Source organism: Struthio camelus, chromosome 35 (assembly GCF_040807025.1).
Source record: "Struthio camelus isolate bStrCam1 chromosome 35, bStrCam1.hap1, whole genome shotgun sequence".
NCBI lineage: Eukaryota > Metazoa > Chordata > Aves > Struthioniformes > Struthionidae > Struthio > Struthio camelus.
In genome coordinates this window covers 308,401-333,284 of record NC_090976.1, presented here as the reverse complement: position 1 = coordinate 333,284, position 24,884 = coordinate 308,401, and the positions used below count along the sequence as shown (strand labels likewise).

The 24,884-nt window shown below is 72.0% G+C and overlaps 1 protein-coding gene across 3 annotated transcripts; it reads right to left on the bottom strand.

Moving 5' to 3' along the window:
- Positions 1-129: 129 nt before the first annotated feature.
- Positions 130-24,450, bottom strand: PCNX3 (pecanex 3). Of its 3 annotated transcripts, XM_068923655.1 has the most exons (35): positions 24,240-24,450; positions 22,597-22,781; positions 21,645-21,747; positions 21,490-21,529; positions 21,057-21,152; positions 20,134-20,937; positions 19,382-19,517; positions 19,137-19,306; positions 18,960-19,053; positions 18,291-18,426; positions 18,055-18,215; positions 17,041-17,194; positions 16,904-16,936; positions 15,950-16,121; positions 15,717-15,827; positions 15,539-15,630; positions 14,700-14,809; positions 14,491-14,596; positions 13,771-13,863; positions 13,490-13,640; positions 13,261-13,405; positions 12,201-12,378; positions 11,342-11,450; positions 10,646-10,775; positions 9,749-9,807; positions 8,842-9,057; positions 7,921-8,174; positions 6,727-6,957; positions 5,546-5,649; positions 5,312-5,459; positions 4,974-5,204; positions 3,699-3,973; positions 2,696-2,835; positions 1,368-1,597; positions 130-1,128 (listed from the first exon to the last, which is right to left on the bottom strand). In XM_068923655.1, exons 1-35 carry the CDS (start codon positions 24,390-24,392, stop codon positions 1,036-1,038), a joined length of 5,643 nt encoding a protein of 1,880 aa, XP_068779756.1. In that variant the 5' UTR covers positions 24,393-24,450; the 3' UTR covers positions 130-1,035. The 3 variants fall into 3 exon arrangements, with proteins under 3 accessions (XP_068779756.1, XP_068779757.1, XP_068779758.1); XM_068923656.1 differs by lacking the exons at positions 130-1,128; positions 1,368-1,597; positions 2,696-2,835 and having other exon boundaries at positions 3,835-3,973; positions 5,312-5,419; XM_068923657.1 differs by lacking the exons at positions 130-1,128; positions 1,368-1,597; positions 2,696-2,835; positions 3,699-3,973 and having other exon boundaries at positions 4,970-5,204; positions 5,312-5,419.
- Positions 24,451-24,884: the final 434 nt, after the last annotated feature.

Sequence of the window (24,884 nt, the reverse complement as noted above, 5' to 3'; positions counted from 1 at the left end):
AAAAAAGGTGCCCGGGGAGGGACCCAGGCGTCCCGGGTGCGTCCGGCCCCATCCAGGCTCGGGGCGGGGGGGGGGGGGCCAGGGAAAAACCCTGCGATTGGAATTTTTTAAATGTATTTTTAATTTTTGTATCAACCCCCCCCCGAAAAAAACAACCCTCGAGAATCAGCAAAAAAAAAAAAAAAAAACCCTCCAAAAGAGTCCGAGCGGCCGGGGGGCGTCTGGGGGGGCCGCTGGGGGGCTGCGGGCTGCCCGTGGGGCTGCAGCCGCCGTGGGGTGTCTGTGGGGCCGCCGTGGGGTGTCCGTGGGGCTGCGGGCTGCCCGTGGGGCTGCAGCCACCGTGGGGTGTCCGTGGGGCTGCGGGCTGTCCGTGGGGCTGCAGCCGCTGTGGGGTGTCCGTGGGGCTGCCGTGGGGCTGCAGCCACCGTGGGGTGTTCATAGGGCCGCCGTGGGCGTCCATGGGGCCGCCGTGGGCTGTCCGTGGGGCTGGGGCGCCCCAGGCCCTTATTGCTGTCCGTGGGGAGGTGGGGGGAGGTCGGGACCAGCCCAGGGGAGTGGGGCCAGGGGGGGCCGGGGGCTGCCGGGGGGGGGGGTGGGTCCAGGGGGGCGGCCGGGGGGCGCCCGTGGGTCCATGAGGCGGCCGGGGGGGACATCTGCGGGTCCGTGGGGCAGCCAGTGGTCCATGGGTCCGGGGGGCGGCCATGGGGTGTCCATTGGGCGGTCGTGGGATGTCTGTGGGGTGTCCATGGGTCCATGGGGCAGCCGTGGGGTGTCCGTGGGGCAGCCGTGGGTGTCCAGGGGGTGTCCGGGGGTCCATGGGGCGGCCGTGGGGTGTCCGTGGGGCGGCCGGGGGGTGTCCGGGGGTCCATGGGACGGCCGTGGGATGTCCGTGGGGCAGCTGTGGGTGTCCAGGGGGTGTCTGGGGGGTCCATGGGGCGGCCGTGGGGTGTCCGTGGGGCGGCCGTGGGTGTCCAGGGGGTGTCCGGGGGGTCCATAGGGTGTCCGTGGGGCAGCCGTGGGGCGGCCGTGGGGCGGTCAGTACTGGTGCTCCAGCAGGGGCTGCGCCGCTGGGCTCTCCTTGTCGCGGGGGGGCTCCGGGGCCGGGCGGGCGCCGGCGTCCGGGGGGACCTGGGGGGGGGGGGGGACAGGGATGGGGACGAGGCCACCCCCCTCCGGGCAGCCGGGGGGCCCAGGCGTCCGGGCACCCGACCCAGCCATCCGGCCCCCAAAATCCCCTGAAGGACCCAGGCGTCCGGGCCCCTGCCCCCCAAGAGGACCCAGGCGTCCGGGCCCTGACCCCCCCCCCCCAAACCCAGGCATCTGGCCCCAAAAATCCCCCCAAGGGCCCAGGCGTCCGGGCGACTCACCTGGCCCCTGGTGCCGGGGGTGCCCGGGGGGGGGTCCCCGTCGCCGCCCCCCCCCTTGCGGCTGCCCAGGCTCCACTTGCCGCAGGGGCCGTCGTAGGCGAAGGCTGGGGGGGCCCCGGGGCCGGGGGGGGGCCCGGCCGGCGGGGGGGGGCCGGCGGGGGGGTCCCACCGGCCCTCGCCCCCCCCGCGGCCCCCCCAGCCCGACCCGGCCCCCCCGCTCTGCTCGGGGCCTGCGGGGGCACGGTGAGAGGTGGGGCAGGCGGGAGGGGGCAGAGCCCCCCCCCCCAGCCTGGGACCCAGGTGTCCGGGCACCCTCGTCCCCCCCCCACCCTGGGACCCAGGCGTCCGGGCTCCTCCATTCCCCCCCACCCTGGGACCCAGGCGTCCGGGCACCCTCGTTCCCCCCCACCCTGGGACCCAGGCGTCCGGGCTCCTCCGTTCCCCCCCACCTTGGGACCCAGGCGTCCGGGTGCCCCTGGGGCCCAGGCGTCCGGGCACCCTCATTCCCCCCCACCCTGGGACCCAGGCGTCCGGGCTCCTCCGTTCCCCCCCACCTTGGGACCCAGGCATCTGGGTGCCCCTGGGGCCCAGGCGTCCGGGTGCCCCTGGGACCCAGGCGTCCGGGCACCCTCGTTCCCCCCCACCCTGGGACCCAGGCGTCCGGGCTCCTCCGTTCCCCCCCACCTTGGGACCCAGGCGTCCGGGCTCCTCCGTTCCCCCCCACCTTGGGACCCAGGCGTCCGGGTGCCCCTGGGGCCCAGGCGTCCGGGCACCCTCGTTCCCCCCCACCCTGGGACCCAGGCGTCCGGGCTCCTCCATTCCCCCCCACCCTGGGACCCAGGCGTCCGGGCACCCTCGTTCCCCCCCATCCTGGGAAGTGCCCCCCCACCCTGGGACCCAGGCGTCCGGGCTCCTCCGTTCCCCCCCACCTTGGGACCCAGGCGTCCGGGTGCCCCTGGGGCCCAGGCGTCCGGGCACCCTCGTTCCCCCCCACCCTGGGACCCAGGCGTCCGGGCTCCTCCGTTCCCCCCCACCTTGGGACCCAGGCGTCCGGGTGCCCCTGGGGCCCAGGCGTCCGGGCACCCTCGTTCCCCCCCACCCTGGGACCCAGGCGTCCGGGCTCCTCCGTTCCCCCCCACCTTGGGACCCAGGCATCTGGGTGCCCCTGGGGCCCAGGCGTCCGGGCTCCTCTGTTCCCCCCCACCCTGGGACCCAGGCGTCCGGGCGCCCCCAGGGCCCAGGTGTCTGTGCTCCTGCGTTCCCCCACCCCACCCCGGGGCCCAGGCGTCCGGGTGCCCCCCCGGGGGGCCCAGGCGTCCGGGCGCTACCTGGCTGGGGCGGGGCGGGGGCGGGTGGCTCGGGGGGGTTTGCAGCCCCCGGGGGGGCCGGGCCGCCGCTGCCCCCCCCGCAGTCCGAGTCCTCGATGTTGCCGCCGCTGTTGCAGCCGGCGCCGCAGCCCTTCTGCAGCCTGTGGGGGGGGCGGTTGTGGGTCCCCTGGGTGCTGGGGTCCCTGGGGGGGGCGGTTGTGGGTCCCCGGGGTGCTGGGGGGGCCCTGGGGGGGTGGTAGTAGGTTCCCTGCGTGCTGGGGGGGGGCCCAGGGAGGCGGTTGTGGGTCCCTGGAGGGGGTTGTGGGTCCCCTGGGTGCTGGGGGTCCCCAGGGGGGCAGTTGTGGGTCCCCGGGGTGCTGGGGGGGCTCCAGGGAGGCGGTTGTGGGGCCCCTGGGTGCTGGGGGGGGCCCTGAGGGGGGGCGGTTGTGGGTCCCTGGAGGTGGTTGTGGGCCCCCTGGGTGCTGGGGGGGGGTCAGAGGGCAGGTTTGAGAAACCAGGGACAGATTTTGGAGCAGTTTTGGGGCCGGTTTTGGGGCAGGTTTGGGAGCCGGTTTCGGGGCAGGTCTCAGGGCAGGTTTGGGGGCAGGTTCGGGGCAGGTTTCGGGGGGCGATTCGGGGCTGACCGTGTCCAGGTGGCGGCGAGCCAGGCGGCGATGGCGCGGGCGCTGAGCGGGCCGGGGCCCTTCGGGGCCGGTTTGGGGGCAGGTTCGGGGCAGGTTTCGGGGGGGATTCGGGGGGGGATTCGGGGCTGACCGTGTCCAGGTGGCGGCGAGCCAGGCGGCGATGGCGCGGGCGCTGAGCGGGCCGGGGCCGTTCGGGGCAGGTTCGGGGGCAGGTTTGGGGCAGGTTTCGGGGGGGGGATTCGGGGCTGACCGTGTCCAGGTGGCGGCGAGCCAGGCGGCGATGGCGCGGGCGCTGAGCGGGCCGGGGCCCTTCGGGGCAGGTTTGGGGGCAGGTTCGGGGCAGGTTTCGGGGGGGATTCGGGGGGGGATTCGGGGCTGACCGTGTCCAGGTGGCGGCGAGCCAGGCGGCGATGGCGCGGGCGCTGAGCGGGCCGCCCCAGAGGGCGCGCAGCTGGGGGTGGGAGCCGGCGAAGGAGGTGGTGAGGGGCGAGACGTAGATGGGGTAGCCCAGGGGCTGGTCGCACGACGAGTTGATGATGTTGCGCAGCGCCTGCTTGGCGTTCTGGATGCTGCCCCGCTCCGGGTTGCGGTTGCGCAGGAAGACGAGCTCCTGCTGCTGCCCGGCCCAGAGCCCCCGCACGCACTCCCGGTTCACCTGCGGGGGGGAAAAGGAGGTTACTGGGAGCACTGGGAGGGTGCTGGGGGGGACAGGGCACAGCCCAGAGCCCCTGCACGCGTTCCCAGTTCCACCTGGGGGGAGAAAAGGGGGTTACTGGGAGCGCTGGGAGCACTGGGAGGGTGCTGGGGGGGACAGGGCACGGCCCAGAGCCCCTGCACGCGTTCCCGGTTCCACCTGGGGGGAGAAAAGGGGGAGAAAAGAGGGTTACTGGGAGCGCTGGGAGCACTGGGAGGGTGCTGGGGGGGACAGGGCACAGCCCAGAGCCCCTGCACGCGTTCCCGGTTCCACCTGGGGGGAGAAAAGGGGGTTACTGGGAGCACTGGGAGGGTGCTGGGAGGGACAGGGCACAGCCCAGAGCCCCTGCACGCGTTCCCGGTTCCACCTGGGGGGAGAAAAGGGGGTTACTGGGAGCGCTGGGAGCACTGGGAGGGTGCTGGGGGGGACAGGGCACAGTCCAGAGCCCCTGCACGTGTTCCCGGTTCCACCTGGGGGGAGAAAAGGGGGTTACTGGGAGCACTGGGATGGTGCTGGGGGGGACAGGGCACGGTCCAGAGCTCCTGCGTGCACTCCCATTTCCACCTGGGGGCTGCAAAGGGGGTTACTGGGAGCACTGGGGGGGGGGTTACTGAGAGACCTGGGACAGTACTGGGGGGTTACTAGGGGCACTAGGATAGGAGTGGGAGGTTACTGGGGGCACTGGGAGGACTAGGCCAATACTAGGGGGGGACCCAGAGCCCCCCCTGGGTCAGCTGGGGGGGGGGGAAACCAGGGGGTTACTGAGGGAACTGGGGGGTTACTGAGAGCACTGGGGGGTTACTGGGAGAGCTGGAACAGCACTGGGGGGCTGCTGGGGGCACAGGACACGACCCGCAGCCCCCCACCTCACCCCCTATTCGCTTGGGGAGGGGGGGGGAAGGAGGAGGGCGCCGGGGGGTGGGGGAAGAGCAAGGCTGCGCCCGGACGCCTGGGCCCTCACCTTGATGACGCGGAAGCTGAGGTAGCGGCGGTTGAGCATCACCACCTTGTACTCGTCGCTGGCCTCGTCCATGACGTGCCGCAGGGCCAGCAGGGCCGGCGTGTTGGCCAGGATGGCGCCGCGCCAGGCCGGGTCGCCCTCGTGCGAGATGACCATGCGGCCCTCGTTGGCCGCCACCGCCTCGTAGAGCGCCGCCGCGTCCTCGTACTCGTCCGGCGACGTGAAATGGTCCTGGGAGGTGGGAAACCGAGGCCGGTGGGGGGGGGGGGGGTGACAGCAGGGCCGGGGCCGCGCGGCCCGTCGCCACGCCGCCGCCGTGTCCCCGTTGTCCCCGGTACCTGGTGCAGCTTGAGGGCCATGCGCACGCCGGGGGCCACCACGCGGTGCAGCAGGTCCATGTCGGCGAAGACCCACTCGTCGCGGGGCGACGTGATGCGGAAGTCGCCCTTGAAGAGGGCGTGCAGCCCGTAGAGGAAGGGCTCCAGGCTGGGGGTCGGCGGGGGTGAGCGGCGGCACCCCGGCAGCCCCGGTGGCATTTCGGGGAGTTTCGGGGCTCGTTTTCGGCAGCTCACCTGGCCGACATGCTGTGCGAGGCGGTGCCCAGCGCCCGGCGGCCGAGCGCGCACAGCCCGAAGCAGAGGGTGACGAGGGGCGAGTCCCAGTCCTTGTCCACGGGCTGCGGGGAACGCCGTGGCTCGGCCCCGGCCCCGAGCCCCTCTGGGTCCCCGTCGCGGTCCCTCGGCCCCAGCCCCGTCCCCATTCCCATCGGGGTCCCCCGTCCCCATCAGGCTCCTTCGTCCCCAGCCCCGTCCCCGTCCCCGTTGGGGCCCCCGTCCCTGTCCCCGTTGGGCTCCCTCGTCCCCAGCCCCGTCCCCAGCCCCGTTGGAGTCCCCCGTCCCCATCAGGCTCCTTCGTCCCCGTCCCCATCCCCATCGGAGTCCCCCGTCCCCGTCAGGCTCCTTCGTCCCCAGCCCCGTCCCCATCCCCGTTGGAGTCCCCCGTCCCCGTCCCTATCGGGCTCCCTCATCCCTGACCCCATCCCTGTCCCCATTGGGGTCCCCCATCCCCATCGGGCTCCCTCATCCCTGTCCCCGTCCCCATTCGGGTCTCCTGTCCCCATCCCCATCAGGCTCCCTCATCCCCAACCCCATCCTTGTCCCTATTGGGGTTCCCCATCCTCGTCCCCATCGGGCTCCCTCGTCCCCAGCCCCGTCCCCATCCCCGTTGGGGTCCCCCAGCCCCGTCCCCATCCCCGTCAGGCTCCCTCGTCCCCAGCCCCGTCCCCATCCCTGTTGGGGTCCCCCAGCCCCGTCCCCATCGGGCTCCCTCGTCCACAACCCCGTCCCCCTCCCCGTCAGGCTCCCTCGTCCCCGTCCCCATCCCCGTTGGAGTCCCCTGTCCCCAGCCCCGTCCCCAGCCCCGTCCCCATCCCTGTTGGGGTCCCCCAGCCCCGTCCCCATCGGGCTCCCTCGTCCCCAGCCCCGTCCCCCTCCCCGTCAGGCTCCCTCGTCCCCGTCCCCATCCCCGTTGGAGTCCCCTGTCCCCAGCCCCGTCCCCAGCCCCGTCCCCATCCCTGTTGGGGTCCCCCAGCCCCGTCCCCATCGGGCTCCCTCGTCCCCAGCCCCGTCCCCCTCCCCGTCAGGCTCCCTCGTCCCCGTCCCCATCCCCGTTGGAGTCCCCTGTCCCCAGCCCCGTCCCCGTCGGGGTCCCCGGTCCCTGTTCCCAGCGCTGCGGGGCTCCTGGTCCCCGTCACCTGGGCCCGGCGCCCGGCGCAGTGCTGGATCCAGCCCAGGTAGGCCTGCCGGAAGGCCGGGAGGCTGAGGCCGCCCAGGCGGGCGTCAAAGTCCTCGTCGATGTTGAGGTTGAAGGTGGGGTCGGTGTCGGCGTAGCCGGGCGCCGTGCAGGGCCGCAGCCCCTCGCGCACCCCCTCGTGCGCCAGCCACTCCTCCAGCTTCGGCGACCGCGTCACGTAGTAGATGATGCTCTGGGGACGGGCAGGCACGGGCTGGGGACGGCCGCGCGCCGGGCCCGCTCCCTCGTGCGACCTTCCCCACCCAAAACGCGACCCCCCCCCCCCCCCCCCGACGCGAAGTGCGACCTTCCCCTGTGCAAAACGCGACTGCCTCGTCCAAAGCGCGGCCGCTGCCCTCTGCGCGAGGCGCAGCCCCCCGTGCAAGGAGCAACCCTCTGCGCGAGGTGCAGCCCCCCGTGCAAGGAGCAGGCCCTGTGCAAGCTGCAACCCTTGTGCGAGGTGCAGCCCCCCGTGCAAGGAGCAGCCCCTGTGCAAGCAGCAACCCTTGTGCGAGGTGCAGCCCCTGTGCAAGGAGCAGCCCCTGTGCAAGCAGCAACCCTTGTGCGAGGTGCAGCCCCCCGTGCAAGGAGCAGTCCCTCGTGCGAGGCGAAGCCCCCATGCAAGGAGCAGCCCCTGTGCAAGGCGCAGCCCCTGTGCGAGGTGCAGCCCCCATGCGAAGCGCAGTTTTGCGTGCAACGTGCAGCCCCCGTGTGAGGCGCAGCCTCGCGTGCAACGTGCAGCCCCCGTGCGAGGCGCAGCCCCCCGTGCAAGGAGCAGTGCTGCGAGCGAGGCGCAGCCCCCGTGCGAGGTTCAGCCCCCGTGCGAGGCGCAGCCCCGCATGCAATGTGCAGCCCCCATGCGAGGTGCAGCCTCGCGTGCAACGTGCAGCCCCCGTGCGAGGCGCAGCCCCCATGCAAGGAGCAGTGCTGCGAACGAGGCGCAGCCCCCGTGCGAGGTTCAGCCCCCGTGCAAGGTTCAGCCCCCGTGCGAGGCGCAGCCCTGTATGCGAGGCGCAGCCCCCGTGCAAGGAGCAGTGCTGCGAGCGAGGCGCAGCCCCCGTGCGAGGTTCAGCCCCCGTGCGAGGCGCAGCCCCGCATGCAATGTGCAGCCCCCGCGCGAGGCGCAGCCCCCCCGCGCGAGGCGCACGCCGCCCACCTTGACGTAGTAGGTGATGAGGATCTTGCGGAGGTCGAAGACCTGCAGCATGGAGGCGGCGTTGTTGTCGCTGATGCTGTAGCCCTCCAGCACGTACTTGGTGGCCGCCACCTCCCAGGCGAGCCAGCGCTGGCCGAAGGCGGCGTTGAAGGACAGCACGTGGGGCAGGTGGCCCGGCTCGCAGCAGCAGCAGCCCTCGTCCTCGTCCACCCCCTCCGTGATGGCCTCCACCTCCCGCTGCTGGCAGTAGGTGCCTGCGGGACCGGGACCGCGGGGACGTCAGCGGGGACGGGGATGCGCCCGAGGCCTCCCTGCGACAGAGACAGGGCCGCGGGGCGTCCCCGAGCCTGCCGCAAGCAGGACGTGCCCGCGGGGATGTCAGTGGGGACGGGGACGCGCCCGAGGCCTCCCCGCGAAGGAGACGGGGCCGCGGGGCGTCCTCGAGCCTGCCGCGAGCAGGACGTGCCTGCGGGGACGTCAGTGGGGACGGGGACATCCCCAACCCCTGCTACGAGCAGGGACGCACCCGTAGGGACATCAGCAGGCTCGGGGACGTCCCCAATCCCTTTTGAGCGGGATGCACCCATGAGGACATCAGCGGGGCCAGGGGACATCCCTGGACCGCCACAATTGGGATGCACCCACAGGAACATCAGCAGGGCCAGGGGACGTCCCCAACCCCTGCTATGAGTGGGGACGCACCTGTGGGGACATCAGCGGGGCCGGGGGACGTCCCCAACCCCTGTTACGAGCGGGGACGCGCCCGTGGGGACGTCAGTGGGGTCAGGCGATGTCCCCAATCCCTTTCGAGCGGGACATCAGCACTTTCGGAACAACGCACCCCAAAACCCGGGGCCGGACCGACCGCCCCAGGGCCGGCGGGTGCCGCGACGAGCGGCCGGTCCCCGCGTGGCCGCTCACCCCTGAACTCGAGGCCGCGGAGCTGGAAGGTGACGAGGCCGTTGCCGATCTCCACGAGGTGCACGAGGGCGTTGAGGTAGTCGGAGGCGAGGACGAAGCAGTCGCCGGCGCCGAAGGTGCCCCAGCGCCCCAGCTGCAGGTCGCCGCACAGCGAGTGCTGCAGCGACCGCGTCAGGTGCTCGTAGAAGATGGAGTTGAGGTTGTTGTCGTCCGCGCCTGGGGGCGGCCGCCCCGTCAGCACCCGGGGGGGTGCTGGGGGGGCCCGGGCAGGTGCTATGGGGCAGGATGGGTGCTTCGGGGTCCCAGGGAGGTGCTGTGGGGTGGACTGGGTGCTTCGGGGTCCTGGGGGGTGCTGTGGGGTGGGCTGGGGGGCCCCAGGGAGGTGCTATGGGGTGAGCTGGGCACTGTGGGGTCCTGGAGGGGTGCTATGGGGTGGGCTGGGTGCTGCAGGGTCCCAGGAATATGCTATGGGGCAAGCTAGGGGCTATGGGGTCCTGGGGGGGGGGGTCTGTGGGGCAGGTAGGGAGCTGGGGGTCCCAGGGAGATGCTATGGGGCAGGCTGGGGGCTATGGGGTCCTGGGGGGAGTCTGTGGGGGAGGTGGGGAGCTGGGGGTCCCAGGGAGATGCTATGGGGCAGGCTGGGGGCTATGGGGACCTGGGGAGGTCTGTGGGGGAGGTGGGGAGCTGGGGGGTCCCAGGGGGTCCCCATGGGGGGACTCAGCCCTGCAAGGGCAGCTGTGGGGCAGGAGACGCAGCGAGGGCCGTGGGGCGGCCGTAGGGGTCCCGCAGATCTCTCGGGGGTGTCCCTGGGTGGCTATGGGGTGCCCTGGGGGTCCCGGGGGTCGCTATGGGGTGCCGTGGGGGTCCCAGGAGTCGCTATGGGGCAGCCGTGGGTCCCGACACGCACCGGGGTTGCGGTCGAGCTGGGTGGCCAGGCGGGTGTTGGAGTGATCGACCCTCTTGGTGCTGCGGGGATTGGAGGGGGGGTCAGCCCCACGGCACCCCCTTGACACCCCACAGCACCCCCAGCACCCGATATGCCCCTTAGCGCCCCATAGCACCCCTTAGCACCCCCATGACACCCCAGAGCACCCTGCAACACCCCCCCAGCAGCCCAGAGCACCCCATAGCACCCCCATGACACCCCAGAGCACCCTCCAACGCCCCCCAGCACCCCTTAGCACCCCCATGACACCCCAGAGCACCCTGCCACACCCCCCAGCAGCCCCCAGCAGCCCTTAGCACCCCCATGACACCCCAGAGCACCCTGCCACACCCCCCAGCAGCCCCCAGCAGCCCTTAGCACCCCCATGACACCCCAGAGCACCCTGCAATGCCCCCCAGCAGCCCAGAGCACCCCTTAGCACCCCCATCACACCCCAGAGCACCCTGCAACACCCCCCCAGCAGCCCAGAGCACCCCTTAGCACCCCCATCACACCCCAGAGCACCCTGCCACACCCCCCAGCAGCCCAGAGCACCCCTTAGCACCCCCATCACACCCCAGAGCACCCTGCAATGCCCCCCAGCAGCCCAGAGCACCCCTTAGCACCCCCATCACACCCCAGAGCACCCTGCAACACCCCCCCAGCAGCCCAGAGCACCCCTTAGCACCCCCATCACACCCCAGAGCACCCTGCCACACCCCCCAGCAGCCCAGAGCACCCCTTAGCACCCCCATGACACCCCAGAGCACCCTGCAATGCCCCCCAGCAGCCCAGAGCACCCCTTAGCACCTCCATGACACCCCAGAGCACCCTGCAAAGCCCCCCCCAGCACCCCGCAGCCCCCGGCGCCGGCCCCACTTGTAGTCGCGCTCCCAGAACTTGACGGGCCGGGCGTAGGACATGAGGAAGACGGCGCTGCCCAGCAGCGGGGTCAGCGGGGTGGAGAGCAGCGCCGAGAGCCCGGCCTGCAGCAGCAGCATCGCCGAGTCTGCCCCGTCAAGGGCCACCGCGCCAGCCCGTGGCGGGACCCCGAGCCCCAGGGAGAAGGACCGCCCAAGGGGGACCAACCCCGACGCAGCGGGAGACCCACAGGGAGGGACGGCAACCCATGGGGAGACCCCGACCCATCAAGGAGAGAGACCCACAGGGAGACCTCAATCCATGTGGAGGCATGGTGACCCATGGGGAGACCCCAACCCATCAAGGAGAGAGATCCATGGGGAAAACCCGACCCACCAAGGAGAGAGACCCACGGAGAAACCCTGACCCATCAAGGAGAGAGACCCATGGGGAGACCCCGACCCATCAAGGAGAGAAACCCACAGGGAGACCCTGATCCACCAAGGAGAAAGACCCATTGGGAGACCCTGACCCATCAAGGAGAGAGACCCGCTAGGAGACCCCCACCCATGGGGAGAACAACTTGCCAAGAGGGACTGACCCACAGGGAGTCTCTGACCCAGTGGGAGAGACCCATCCAGAGAGAGACCCATGGGGAGACCCCGACCCACGGGGCCACCCCGACCCACGGGGCCACCCCAAGCCCAAGGATACGGGGCACGGCGAAGGGCTGGGCGAAGGCGTGGAAGGCCGAGCCCCAGGTGATCTGCCAGGGCGCGATGTAGGTGAGGACGAAGCGCAGCTTGTACAGCAGGTCCCACAGCTGGGGGCGGCAGTGTCAGGCCGCCCGGACGCCGGGGCCCTCGCCCGGACGCCTGGGTCCCTACTCGGACATCTAGGTCCTCCCCCAGCTGCCTGAGGCCCTCTTGGATACCTGGATCCTTGACCCAGGGCCCTGCTGGACACCTAGGTGCCCCCTGGGACTCCCAAAACCCACGTGGGTGCCTGGTGGGCCCCCCCCGGGATGCTCGGGTGCTCCCCAGGATACCCAGATCCCACTCGGATGCCCAAGTGGCTCCCAAGATGCCCAGGTCCCACTCGGACACCCCCCGAGACACCCAGGTGTCGCCCAGATTCCCAGGTGCCCCTTGGGATGCTCGTGTGCCCCCCAGGATGCCCAGGTCCCGCTCGGACACCCCTTGGGACACCCAGGTGTCGCCCAGATTCCCGGGTGCCCCTCGGGATGCTCGGGTGCCCCCCGGGATGCCCAGGTCCCACTCGGATGCCCGGATGCCCCCCAGAACATTCAGGTTCTGTCCAGAGGCCAAGGTGCCACCTGGATGCCCGGGTGCCCCCCAAGAAGCCCAGGTCCCACTTGGGATGCCCGGGTGCCCCTCGGGATGCTCAGGTACCCCCCGGGACACCCCCCAGGACACCTAGGTTTTGCCCAGACACCCCTCGGGATGCCCAGGTGCCCCCCGGATGCCCTGGCACAACTTCCCCCCCGCCGGATGCCTGGGTGCCCCACCGAGCTTCACGCCCGGGTCCCCGCCGGGGACGCCCCCAGCCCCACCTTGCTGGCGAGGATGGAGACGAGGAAGTAGTCGAGCAGGAAGCCCTGGGAGTGGCGGGGGAAGTCGCAGCGGAAGAGCAGGGCGGTGAAGGCCAGCGCCAGCGACTGCTGGGGGGGGCAGCAGAAGGCCCCGCGCAGCAGCCGCAGCCCCGCTGCCGTCAGCAGCAGCGCCCGGGCGCTGGGGGGGGCAGGGGGCGGCCGCGTCAGGTGCTGCACGCCGATCCCCCCCCCGGCACCCCTAGATTCCCCCCTGTGGACCCCTTTGCCCATAGACACCCCCCCCCAGGAGGCCATGGATCCCCCCCCAGACCCCCCCCAGCAACCTCTCTGGTACCCATAGACCTCCCTCAGCATCCCCAGACCTCCCTCAGGCACCCCCCGGGACACCTGACACCCCCCAAATGCCTACCAGCACCCCTGGACCTCCCTTAAAGACCCCGCAGGACACCTAACACCCTCCCAGATCCCCCCAGCACCCTTTGGGACACCCAACACCCCCCAGACCCCCCCCTACCTCCCTCAAGGACTCCTGGGACACCTGACACCCCCCAAAATACCTGCCAGCACCCTTGGACCTCCCTTAAAGACCCCACAGGACACCCAACACCCTCTCAGATCCCCCCAGACCCTCCCCTGCACCTCCAGACCTCCCTCAAGGACCCCCTGGGACCTCCCCAGTAGCCACAGCTCCCCCCCAGCACCCCCAGACACCCCCTAGCACCCCTGGACCCCCCAGCCCAGGGCAGAAGGGTGCCAGGGACCAACCCAGCTCCCCGTGTCTCAGCCCACCCAGGCAGGACGCCTGGGTCCCACAGGAGAGGAGGAGATCAGAGGACCAGGACACCTGGGCCCCCTGGGGACAGGAGGGGACCAGGACGCCTGGGTCCCCAGGCAGGGGGGTGTCCCAAGGATGGGGGATCCTGGGGCAGGGGGGTGTGCCAGGACGCCTGGGTCCTGGGGAAGCAGTGGCAGGGTTCAGGGGCCTGAGACCCCCGGGTGCCCGGAGCGGGGGCCTGTCCCGGACGCCTGGGTCCCCGGGGGGAAGCGGCGGGAGCCTTACTAGAGGCAGAAGTGCTCGGGGCGGGCGCTGACGGCGTGGGCGTCCACGGTGAGGGCGTAGAGCACCACGGCCGGGTGCACCCCGTACTTCTCCAGGCACTGCAGCCAGGCGTAGGCCTTCTCGAACCACATCAGCTGCGCCGCGTCTGGGACGGAGCGAGGGGGGGGGGGGTCAGGGGGGTCGCGAGACCCCCCCCGGACCCCCTCCCCGGCCTCCCCCCGGCACCTACCGCGCACTTCGAACTGGCTGTACTCGCGCGGCTTGAGCACGGGCCCGGCCAGGCAGACCCAGGGCAGCTGCTTGCGGAGCTGCGGCAGCAGGTAGTGCGTGACGAAGCCCAGCAGCGCGGCCAGGCCGCAGAGCACGTAGCCCAGGACGGACTGCGGTGGTGGGGGGACACACACACACACACACGCCGTGACAAGGACGGGCAGGGACACGCGTCGGGGCCGTCCCGGCGTCCCCCGGACACCCCCCCCCGCCGCCAGCCCCCCCCCCCACTCCGAGTACCTTGAGGGCGATGAAGACGGTGCTGGCGCTGACGGCGAAGGTCAGCACCGCCACCACCGAGCACATCACCAGGTCCGAGTGCAGGACGTCCCGCTGCGGCGAGGGGGTGAGAGCGGCCGGGGTGGCCCTGGCCACCCCCCTCCCCGTGTCCCCAGCCCTGCTGCCACGTCCCTGTCCCCCCCGCGGCGTCCCCCGCCCTGTCCTTGACACTCCTACGGTGTCCCCGTTCCCTCTACTGCATCCGTATGCCCCCCCATGGCATCTCCATTCCTGTCCCCACTCTCCCTGTGGTGTCCCCAGCCCTGTCCCCAGCTCTGCTACCATGTCCTTGTCCTCCCCGTGGTGTCCCCATCCCTGTCCCCAGCTCCCCTGGCGTGTCCCTGTGTCCTCCAAGGTGTCCCCATCCCTATTCTCGTTTCCCCTGACCCGTCCTCATTCTCCCTACCACATCTTTGTCCCCCCCATGGCATCTCTTTCCCTGTCCCCCTCCTCCCCATAGTGTCCCCTGCCCTGTCCTCATCCTCCTCACGGCGTCCCTGTTCTCCCTACCACGTCCCTGTCCCCTTCCATGGCATCGTCATCTCTGTCCCCGTCCCTGTCCCCCCACAGCGTCCCTATCCCTGTACCTCCTATGCTATCTCTATTTTTTCTGTCTCGTTGGTATTCTCTTTACGGTGTCCCCACCCTTGTCCCCCCCGTGGCGTCCCCGTCCCCACTCACCAGGGAGCCGCGGAGCTTCTCGGGCAGGGGGTCGGGGATCTCCGCCGGCGGCGTCTCGGGGCTCCGGCTCTCGAACTCAGGGAAGAACTTGGTCCGGATGAGGGACCTGCGGGACAGGCGGGGGCTGGCTCGGCGCTCCAGAGGACCCAGGTGTCCGGGCCCATCCCCTGCCGCCCCCCAGGGACCCAGGCGTCTGGGCGGGCACAGACCAGAGCACGGTGGGGTCGCTGCTCTGGCGGCTCAGGTGATACGAGGAGGCGACGAGGAAGCCGCAGAAGACGGAGAAGAGCACGGGGACGTGCTGGTCCCCCCAGGGCGCCTGCAGGGAAGGGGAGGACATCAGGGGACCCTGGGGATGGCCTGGACCCCCCGGGGACCCTGGGGCAGGTCCAAACATCCTGCGGGGACCCTCGGGTAGGTCGGGGACCCCCCTTGGGCAGGTCCAAACACCCCACAGGGACCCTCTGGCAGGTCCAGGACCCTCCTAGGGCAGGTCCAAACACCCCCCAGAGACCCTGGAGCAGGTCCGGGACCCCCCAGGGCAGGTCCAAACACCCCACAGGGACCCCAGGGTAGGTGAGGCTCCCGTGAGGCAGGTCCAAACACCCCACAGGGACCCTCGGGTAGGTCGGGGACCCCCGAGGGGCAGGTCCAGACCCCTCGGGGCAGGTCCAGACACCCCACAGGGACCCTCTGGCAGATCAGGGACCCCCTGGGGCAGGTCCAAACACCCTACAGGGACCTTGGGGCAGGTCCGGGACCCCCCAGGGCATGTCCAAACACCCCATGGGGACCCCGGGGCAGGTGAGGCTCCCGTGGGGCAGGTCCAAATACCCCACAGGGACCCTCGGGTAGGTCGGGGACCCCCGAGGGGCAAGTCTGGACCCCCCGGGACAGGTCCAAACACCCCACAGGGACCCTGGGGCAGGTCCAGACCCCACAGGAGCAGCTCCAAACGCCCCACAGGGACCCCAGGGGAGGTCGAGGCTCCCGTGGGGCATGTCAGGGACCCCCCCCTTGAGGCCAGGGCAGGTCGGGGTCCCCCTACCTTGATGGCCCCCAAGCAGAAGCCGTAGAGGGCGGCAGCCACCAGCACGCTGCGGGTGAAGCCGTACAGAGCCGTCAGGGGGCTGGTGGCAGCTGCGGGAGAGACGCGGGGGTGAGCGGGGGCTGCCGCAGCCCCCCGGCAGCAATGCGGGCGCGGGGGGGGGGGCCACGGGACCCACCTGTGCCACCGAAGAGGTGCATGTCGACCTGTTCCAGCAGGTACATGAGGCAGGTGTTGACTTGCGGCAGCAGCCCCAGCAGGAAAACCAGGGGGAAGCAGAGGGTGAAGACTGGCGGGGGGGAGGCAGAGAGCGACGGGGGGGGTCAGCGGGGGCCGGGCCACGTCCCCCAGGGCAGGGGTCGGGGCCGGGTCCCCCCCCCCCCCGCCGCGGCGCAGGGGGCCGAGCCTCACCAGTGGCGGCGTCGCGGGCGCCGCGGAAGAAGTCGGCGGAGAAGAGGGTGAGGCCGTAGAAGGCGGTGGGGGGCGCGGGGGGGGAGCGGGCGCAGGCGTCCAGCCCCCAGATGAGGGCGCAGGCCACGCAGAAGTACACCGGGCGGCTGTAGGCGATGAGCCGGTTGTGGCCCTGCGGGGAAGGGGTCAGCGAGGGGCCCGCGGGGCCCCCACGGCACGCGTAGGGACCCCCCTGGGGCCGTGTAACACACGCAGAGACCCCAAGGGGCTCTACAACACCTGCAGGGAGCCCTACAGAAGACATAGGGACCCGCTATGGACTTATACAGCGTATTTAAAGATCTTATGGTATGGAGAAGCAGCCCACAGGGCCATATGGCATGCGTGAGGGCCCCCATGCCATGTGTAGGGACCACATGGGGCTATACCGCTCATGTAGAGACTCTGACAGCATGCACGTGGGCTCCTATATAACCATACACTATGCATAGGGACACCACAGAGAAACACACTACGCCCAGGCACTCTCGCGGGCCCATATGCTGTAAACAGGAATTCTCATAGTACCTCGTGGTACACGTTAAGCAGTCCCGCAATACACGTAAGAACCCAAAAGAGCCATACGGCACATGTAGGACCCTCCATGCAGCTGCACAACACGCTTAGGGATCCTCAGAGCACGCATAGGGATGCCCACGGAGCCATACGGCACACATACAGACCCCCACAGGGAAATACGACACGTGTAGCGACCCCCACGGGGCGGCACAGCATGCGTACAGACTGCCAAGACTCCCACGGGGCTGCACGGCATGCGTACGGACCCCCCCCCCCGGGGTCCTATAGCACGCATAAACAATGCCGTAAGGCTGTAGGGCCCCCATAGGCATCCTCCTAGGGCCATACAGCACACGTAGGGACCTCCCGCGGCCCCTATAGCGCGCAGTTACTCACGTGCATGGGCGAGGCGGCGTCCGGCTGCACGCTCTGCAAGGGAGAGGGGGCGCTGGCACCCGGCAGGAGCCCGGCGCCCCCCGTGTCCCCCTGCTGTCCCCGCGGCCCCCTCCCGCCCCAGGGCCACCCCGTCCCACCTTGAGCAGGGAGTACTGGCAGCTGGCGATGACGAGGCAGAACTGGAAGACCCAGATGTCGCGGAAGAAGCCCTGCAGCAGCAGCAGGTAGCCCAGGAAGGCCACCAGGGCCACCAAGGCCACCACGAAGACGTTCTCCGTCACCTGCCGGTTCCTGCAAGGCCGCGTCGGGGTTCAGCGAGGCTCGAGGGGGTCCCGGGGGGGTCCCCGCGATGCTGTGGGGTCAGGGGGGCTTGGGGACATCCCCGTGGTGCCACGGCTCAGGGGTGTCCCTGTGCCTTTGGGCTGTCCCCAAGGAAGACCCCACAGTTTGGGGGTGGCCCTGTGGCTTGTAGGTGTCCCCAGCGTTGTCCCTGGGGCTCTGAGATGTCCCTAGGGGACAGCGATGTCCCTGGGGTCAGAGCTCTCCCTGTGGCTCAGGGGTGTCCCCAGGAGTGTCCCTGGGACTCAGGGGTGCTCCCACGACTCTACAGTGTCCCCAGAGGTGTCTCTGAAGCTCGGGGGTGTCCCCAGGGCTCAGAGGTCTCCCTGGGGCTCTGGGATGTCCCTAGGGTGTCACCAGGGCTCGGGGGTGCTCCCAGGGCTCGTGGATGTCCCCAGGAGCGTCTCTGGGGCTCGGGGGTGTCCCCGGGGGTGTCCTCAGGGCTCGGGGGTCTCCCTAGGGCTCTGGGGTGTCCCCAGGGGTGTCCCCAGGGCTCGGGGGTGCTCCCAGGGCTCATGGATGTCCCCAGGAGCGTCTCTGGGGCTCGGGGGTGTCCCCGGGGGTGTCCCCAGGGCTCGGGGGTCTCCCTGGGGCTCTGGGGTGTCCCCAAGGGTGTCCCCAGGGCTCGGGGGTGCTCCCAGGGCTCGTGGATGTCCCCAGGAGTGTCTCTGGGGCTCGGGGGTGTCCCTGGGGGTGTCCCCAGGGCTCGGGGGTGCTCCCAGGGCTCGTGGATGTCCCCAGGAGTGTCTCTGGGGCTCAGGGGTGTCCCTGGGGGTGTCCCCAGGGCTCAAGGGTGTCCCCACGGTGCTCACCGGTCGAGCAGGGCCAGCAGGGCCAAGCGGTCGTAGCGGACGCGCACCCAGCGCCCCGGCAGCACCCAGTACTTGTAGTACTGCCGAGGCTTGGCCTTGCCCTCCATCATCAGCGCGTTCTCCTGCGACTCGGGCACCGACTCCTGGTCCAGCAGGTCGAACTGGGGGGGGGGCCGAGGGGGTGGGTGAGGCCGCGGCGGCCCCCCCCCGGCCCCCGCCACGGCCCCCGCGCTCACCTCGGGCAGCTCCAGCGGCACGCGGCGCACCTGCATGCCCTGCAGCACCACGGGCCGCGGCGGCAGCAGCCCCAGCCCCGCCGGCCCCTCGGGCGCCTCGGCCGACGTGAAGCTGGAGGAGTGCGAGTGCCGGTCCCTGCGGGGAGGAGTGCGGGTGACCACGGCGGTCCCCGCGTCCTCCTCCTCGTCCCCACGTCCCTGTCCCCGTCTCCTCCCTATCCCCATCATCCCCACGTCTCTGCCACCATCCCCACCTGCTGCTCCCCGTCCCCATCATCCCCTCGTCCCTGTCCCTGCCCTCGTCTCCTCCCCGTCCCCATCATCCCCACGTCCCTGTCCCCTCCCTGTCGCAGTCCCCATCCCCGTCCCCTCCCCGCCCCCATCATCCTCATGTCCCAGTCCCCGTCCCCATCCCCGTCTCCTCCTCATCCCCATCATCTCCATGTCCCCGTCCCCATTCCCGTCCCCTCCCCGTCCCCATCATCCCCACGTCCCTGCCCCGTCTCCTCCCCGTCCCCATCCCCATCCGCGCCTCTCTCCATCCGTGGCCCCACGGCATCCGCATCCGTCCTCAACCCCCCGTCCCAATCTGCGGCCCCGTCCCCACACCCACGTTCCCGTCCCCACGTCCCCCGGCCTCTGTCCCCACGTCCCCCCGCGCCCGCTCACCAGCCCCCGCCGCCGGCGGGCTCCCCTCCTTGCTGCCCCACGGGGTTCTCGTAGCCGCCGCCGGCCAGCCCGAAGGTGTAGGAGCGCCGGACGCCTGGGCAGAGGGGCAGGGGGTGAGCGGGGCCCCCGCGGGTGCCCCGTGGCCGGCGCGTGCCCCCCCGCCGCCCCGCGGCTCACCGCTCTCGTCGTAGAAGTAGTGCACGGCGCCCTCGGAGGTGTCGTCGAAGTCGCAGGCCTCGTGCACGGGGCCGCGGGGCAGCAGCAGGGAGCTGGCGAACTGCAGGGCCGAGGGCAGCGTCAGCGCCCGGCCCGGCCCGGCCGGCCGGCCCCGCGGCAGGTCCTGCAGGCTGCGGGGACAGAGCGGGCTCAGGGGACGCGCGGCGGGCAGGGGGACGGGGACGCGCGGCGGGGGCGGCGCTCACCTGGGCGGCGAGCCCATGGCCGAGGAGGGCGGCGTGGGGTTGGAGCCCGCGTTGTGCCGGCGCCGCGTGGCCTGGCCCGGCTTCGCCCCGTCCCGCCGGGCGCCCGCTGCTGCCGCTGCCGTCGTCCCGGGGGCCGCTGCCGAGAGGGGAGGGTGTCGGAGGATGGGACGCCCCCAAACGCCACCAAAATGCCCCGGCCAGGGGAATAAGTTACCCCAAACTGCCCCGGTCAGAGAGGGGACGCCCCAAAACAGCCCAAATGCTCCCATACTGCCCCAGCCACAGGACAAGACACCCCAAACTGCCCCGGCTGCAGGGAAGACACCCCAAACTGCCCCAAACTATCCTAAACTGCCCTGGCCATAGGGACAGGACACCCCAAACTGCCCCAAAGTGCTCTGGCTGTGGTAATAGGACACTACAAAACACCCAAAACTGCCCCAAAGTGCCCCGGCCATAGAGGAAGGTCACCACAAACTGCCCCTAAATGCACTGAACTGCCCCGCGATGCCCCGACAACCCCATGACAGGGCTGGGACCCCCAAACCACCCCAGGAACGGTGCCGAGATCCCCCCAAACCACCCCGGGACACCCCAAACCACTCCAAGATGAAGCTGAGGTCCCCCAAACTGCCCCAGAATGCCCCAGATCACCCTGGGATGGGGCTGAGGCCCCCCCAAACCACTCCGGGACGCCCCAAACCACCCCCAGCTGCCCGGGGCAGCACGTCCCCGGGGCCGCCCCCACTCACCCGCTCCGCCGGTCCCCTCGCCCAGCGGCTCGCCGCGCCAGCCCGGCCGGTTGCCGGCGGCCTCGGGGGGGGGCGGCAGCGGGGCCGAGCCAGAGTCCCCCCCGCCCCCCTCGTCCCGGGCCTCCAGGTCGGCCTTGGCGAGGGGCAGGCCGGGGCGGGCAGCGCCGTCCATGCTGAGCACCCGGGCGTGGGTCTTGGCGGCGCCGGGGGCCCGGCGGGCGTAGCGGGGCCGGGGGGGGCCGTCGGCGGCGGGGCGCCGCTTGCGCCGGGCCTCGGCCTGGGGCGAGTAGCCGGAGACGCTGGAGGAGGTGTCGGAGCTGTAGCGGCGCAGGCTGGAGGCCGGGCTGAGCTCGCTGCCATCGCTCGAGTCCTCCTCGTCGAAGCTCTCGGCCTCCAGCAGCGCCCGGGCGCCCGGCGGCTCCTTGGGCCGCACGGCGCGGGGGGCGGCGGCGGCCGGCGAGCGGGGCGGCAGCTCGGCCTCCGAGGGAGGGTCGGTGTCGCTGCCGCCCCCCGGGGCGGCGTTGGGCCCCAGCGAGGGGCTGTCGAGGCGGGTGGAGGCCGTCTGCTCGCTGCGGTAGCTGCTGCGGGTGCTCGGCGTCTCCTTGTCGGTGCCGCCGCTGAAGCAGCTGTCGGAGGAGCCCCCCTGGGCGGGTGCCGGCCCCCCCTGAGCGCCGGGGGGCTCAGGGCGACCCCCGGCCCCCGACAGCGCCAGGCTGAGGACGCTGCGGCTCAGCCCGGGGGGGCTGGGGGGAGCCGCCGCCGCCGCCTCCGTGCAGCCGTTGCCCGCCAGCCCCGTGGTTCCGGCTGCGGAGGGTGGCAGAGGACTCAGGGGGGGCCCCGCTGCGGCGCCCCCCGCCCCACGCGGGACGGACCCAGGCGTCCGGGCCACTGCCACCCCCCCACCCCACCCCACCGGCACCCACCATCGCTCTCGGGGGGGCTCTGCCGCAGGCGTTCCCGGTCGGCCGCGGTGACGATGACGTTGTTGCTGCCCTGCTCGCGCACCAGCTCCCGGATGTCTGGGGGGGACGCGGGGACGACGTCGTGGACGGGGACGCGGGGACACATCCGGGTGGCATCAGGGACAGGGGGACGGGGCGACGCAGGCACAGAGGACGCACGGAGGGGGGAAACAGGGGTGGGATCGGGGTGGGGGACGCGGGGACGGCGTCAGGGACAGGGGGACACGGGGACGGGGGCATGCACTGAAGGAAGGTGACATGGGGACACGGGGACGAGGAGGGAGGACACACGTCAACATGGGGGGACGGGGTCAGGGATAGGAGATTTGGGGACAGCGGACACAAGGTGACGTGAGGACGCGGAGCAGGGACGCGGGGGGGCTCCAGCACTCACCTCTTGCGGCTCCGGCGTCTTCCAGGTGGGGCAGCAGCTCCTGGAGGGGACAGAAGGGTCACGGGGGGGGGCCCAAACTGCGGCCCCCCCACCCCAGCCCAGTCCCCCCAGTACGTCCCTGTCCCGTCCGCGCCCCCCGGTACCCCCCGGCTCACCGTGACCTGGTTGAAGCCGAAGACGGAGTGCTGGGAGCTGCAGCGCACGGGCGGCGTCGAGCCGGGCCGCCGGAAAACCGTCATCTCCACCGCCCCCCCCGGCCTGCGGGGCGACACGTGGGGTCAGGGCTGGCGCCGTGGCCCCCCCAGAGCCCCCCCCGGCCCCCTGGCCTGTGCTGCCCCATGTCGAGGTGGGGGGCTGCGGCCCCTAGAGCCCCCCGCAGCCTCTCCAGAGATCCTCATGGCTCCCTGGAGACCCCCCAGACCCCCCCCAACCTGTGTCACCCCACATCGGGGGGGGCACTGCGGCCCCTAGAGCCCCCCCACAGCCTCCCCAGAGCCCCCCAAGCCTGTGCTGCCCCACATCGGGGGGGGCACTGTGGCCCGTAGAGCCCCCCCACAGCCCCCCAGAGAACCCCATAGCTCCCTGGAGACCCCCAGAGCCCCCTGGCCTGTGCCACCCCACATCGGGGGCAGCACTGTGGCCCCTAGAGCCCCCCAGAGTACCCCATAGCTCTCTGAAGACCCCCAGAGACCCCCCCAGCCCTTCTTGAGCCCCACAGGACCCCCCAGCCTGTGCCGTCCCACATCGAAGGCAGCACTGTGGCCCCTAGAGCCCCCCCATGGGCCCCCCAGAGAACCCCATGGCTCCCTAGAGACCCCCAGAGCCCCCCAGCCTGTGCCACCCCACATCAGGGGCAGCATTGCGGCCCCTAGAGCCCCCCCATGGGCCCCCCAGAGAACCCCACGGCTCCCTGGAGACCCCCAGGCCCCCCCAGCCTGTGCCACCCCACATTGGGGGCAGCACTGTGGCCCCTAGAGCCCCCCATAGCTCCCCCAAAGTACCCCATGGCTGCCTGGAGACCCCCCCCCCAACCCCGTCCAGCCTACGCAGCCCCACATCAGGGTCCCAGCCGTCATGGCCGGCAGCCCCCCCACCCCGGGGGCTCACGGGGCCAGGCCGGCGTCGCCCTCCTCAGCCCGGGCGCCCTCGAGCAGGGTGGCGGCGCCGGGCTCCACCACCTCGCCCTGGTCGAACATGGCGTGCAGCCGGTAGTTGATGGTCTTGACGGTGGCGAAGAAGGCGGCCACCACGGCACAGTAGACGCCGGCCACCAGCATGCTGGGGGGCAGCACCTGCCAGGGAGGGGGGGGACAGCTCCGCTCAGGCAGGGGCCCAGGTGTCCTGCCCTCCCCCTCCCCCCCCACCAGGGCCATCACACCCTGCTGTGTGCAGTGGGGGGGGGGGGGGCGGTGGGGCCGGGGGTGGGGGGTGACAGGGCTGGGGGCTCTGTGAGGCTGTGGGATGAGGCCGGGGGCACCGTTTAGCCCCGGGGGGGGGTCCCAGGGTTGGGGCTGAGGGGGGCTGTAGGGGCTGGGAAGAGGTGGCAGGGCTGGATTGAAGGGGGGGGTCCTGGGCAGGGGGGTGACAGGGCCAGGCTAGGGGGGCCAGCAAGGCCAGGATGGGGGGAGACATGCAGCCCCGGGGGGGTGACCGAGACTGGAAGTCATTTGGGGGGGGGCAGCAGAAGGCCTGGGGGGTTGACAGGGGTGACAGAGCTGGGGGGAAGGAGCAATAGGGCTGGGGGGGGTGACAGGTCCCAGCAGGAGACAGTCCTGGGCTGGGGTGGGGGGGCCATAGGGGCTGGTGGAGGTATCAGAGCTAGGGCTGGGGGTGTTTAACAGCCCTGGGGGGGGGGGACAGGACCCCGGAGGGGCCATAGGGGCTGGTGGAGGTGTCAGGGCAGCAGTTGGCGGCGTTTAACAGCCCTGGGGGGGGGACAGGACCCCGGGGGGGGGCCATAGGGGCTGGTGCAGGTGTCAGGGCAGCGGTTGGTGGCGTTTAACAGCCCTGGGGGTGGGGGACAGGACCCCGGGGGGGTCATAGGGGCTGGTGGAGGTGTCAGGGCAGCGGTTGGCGGCGTTTAACAGCCCTGGGGGGGGGGGGGACAGGACCCCGGGGGGGCCATAGGGGCTGGTGGAGGTGTCAGGGCAGCGGTTGGGGACGTTTAACAGCCCTGGGGGGGGGGGAACAGGACCCCGGAGGGGCCATAGGGGCTGGTGGAGGTGTCAGGGCAGCGGTTGGGGGCGTTTAACAGCCCTGGGGGCGGGAGACAGGACCCCGGAGGGGCCATAGGGGCTGGTGGAGGTGTCAGGGCAGCGGTTGGGGACGTTTAACAGCCCTGGGGGGGGGGGGACAGGACCCCGGGGGGGCCATAGGGGCTAGTGCAGGTGTCAGGGCAGCGGTTGGGGGCGTTTAACAGCCCTGGGGGGGGGGACAGGACCCCGGGGGGGGCCATAGGGGCTGGTGGAGGTGTCAGGGCAGCGGTTGGGGGCGTTTAACAGCCCTGGGGGGGGGGGGACAGGACCCCGGGGGAGGCCATAGGGGCTGGTGGAGGTGTCAGGGCAGCGGTTGGCGGCGTTTAACAGCCCTGGGGGGGGGACAGGACCCCGGGGGGGGGCATAGGGGCTGGTGGAGGTGTCAGGGCAGCGGTTGGGGGCCGTGCAGGGCTGGGGCGGGCCCGGCGGTGCCGAAGGGCGCCGGGGGAGGGGGGGGGAGTGGAAAGAGAAGGGGGGGGTCTGCACGGCGCTGACCGTGTAGAGCAGGAGCGGGCAGGCGAGCAGGAAGAGCCAGGCGTAGAGGTGGAAGCAGTTGGCGAAGGCGCTCTGGTGCGGGTCCAGGAACCAGCCGCCCGTCAGCGAGGCCCACACGCCCTGCCGCAGGATCTGCAGCGCCTGCGAGCCCATGGCCGCGCCGCCCAGGCCGCCGCGCCGCCCAGGCCGCCGCCCATGGGCCCGGGCCGCGATCGGGGCCACGGGCCGGGCCGCGCCGCCGTCGCCACCGCCGCCGCCGCGGCCCCCGCCGCGCTTCCGGGTACGAGCCGGAAGCGGCGCGGTTCCCCTTCCGGGTCGCGCCGCGCGGTGACGTCACGGAGCGCCCCGCCGCGCGGAGCATGCGTGCTGCAGAAGGGAGCAGCGAGCCGGGGGGGGGGGGGGGGAGGCTGGCGGCCAGGCGGCGGCGCGCATGCGCGCGGCGGCTCCCGGAAAGGGGGGGAATGGGGGCGGTGCCCGCCCCTACCGGGTCTGCAAAACGCGCATGCGCAGCGCAGGCTTTTTTTTTTTTTTTCCGCCGGCGCATGCGCAACCGGCCCTGCGCCCACGCGGGAAACGCAGCGGCGGCGCGCGGCGACCTCCCCCACCCGCCCTCCCGCCGTTCGTCCTGGCGCGCATGCGCACCGC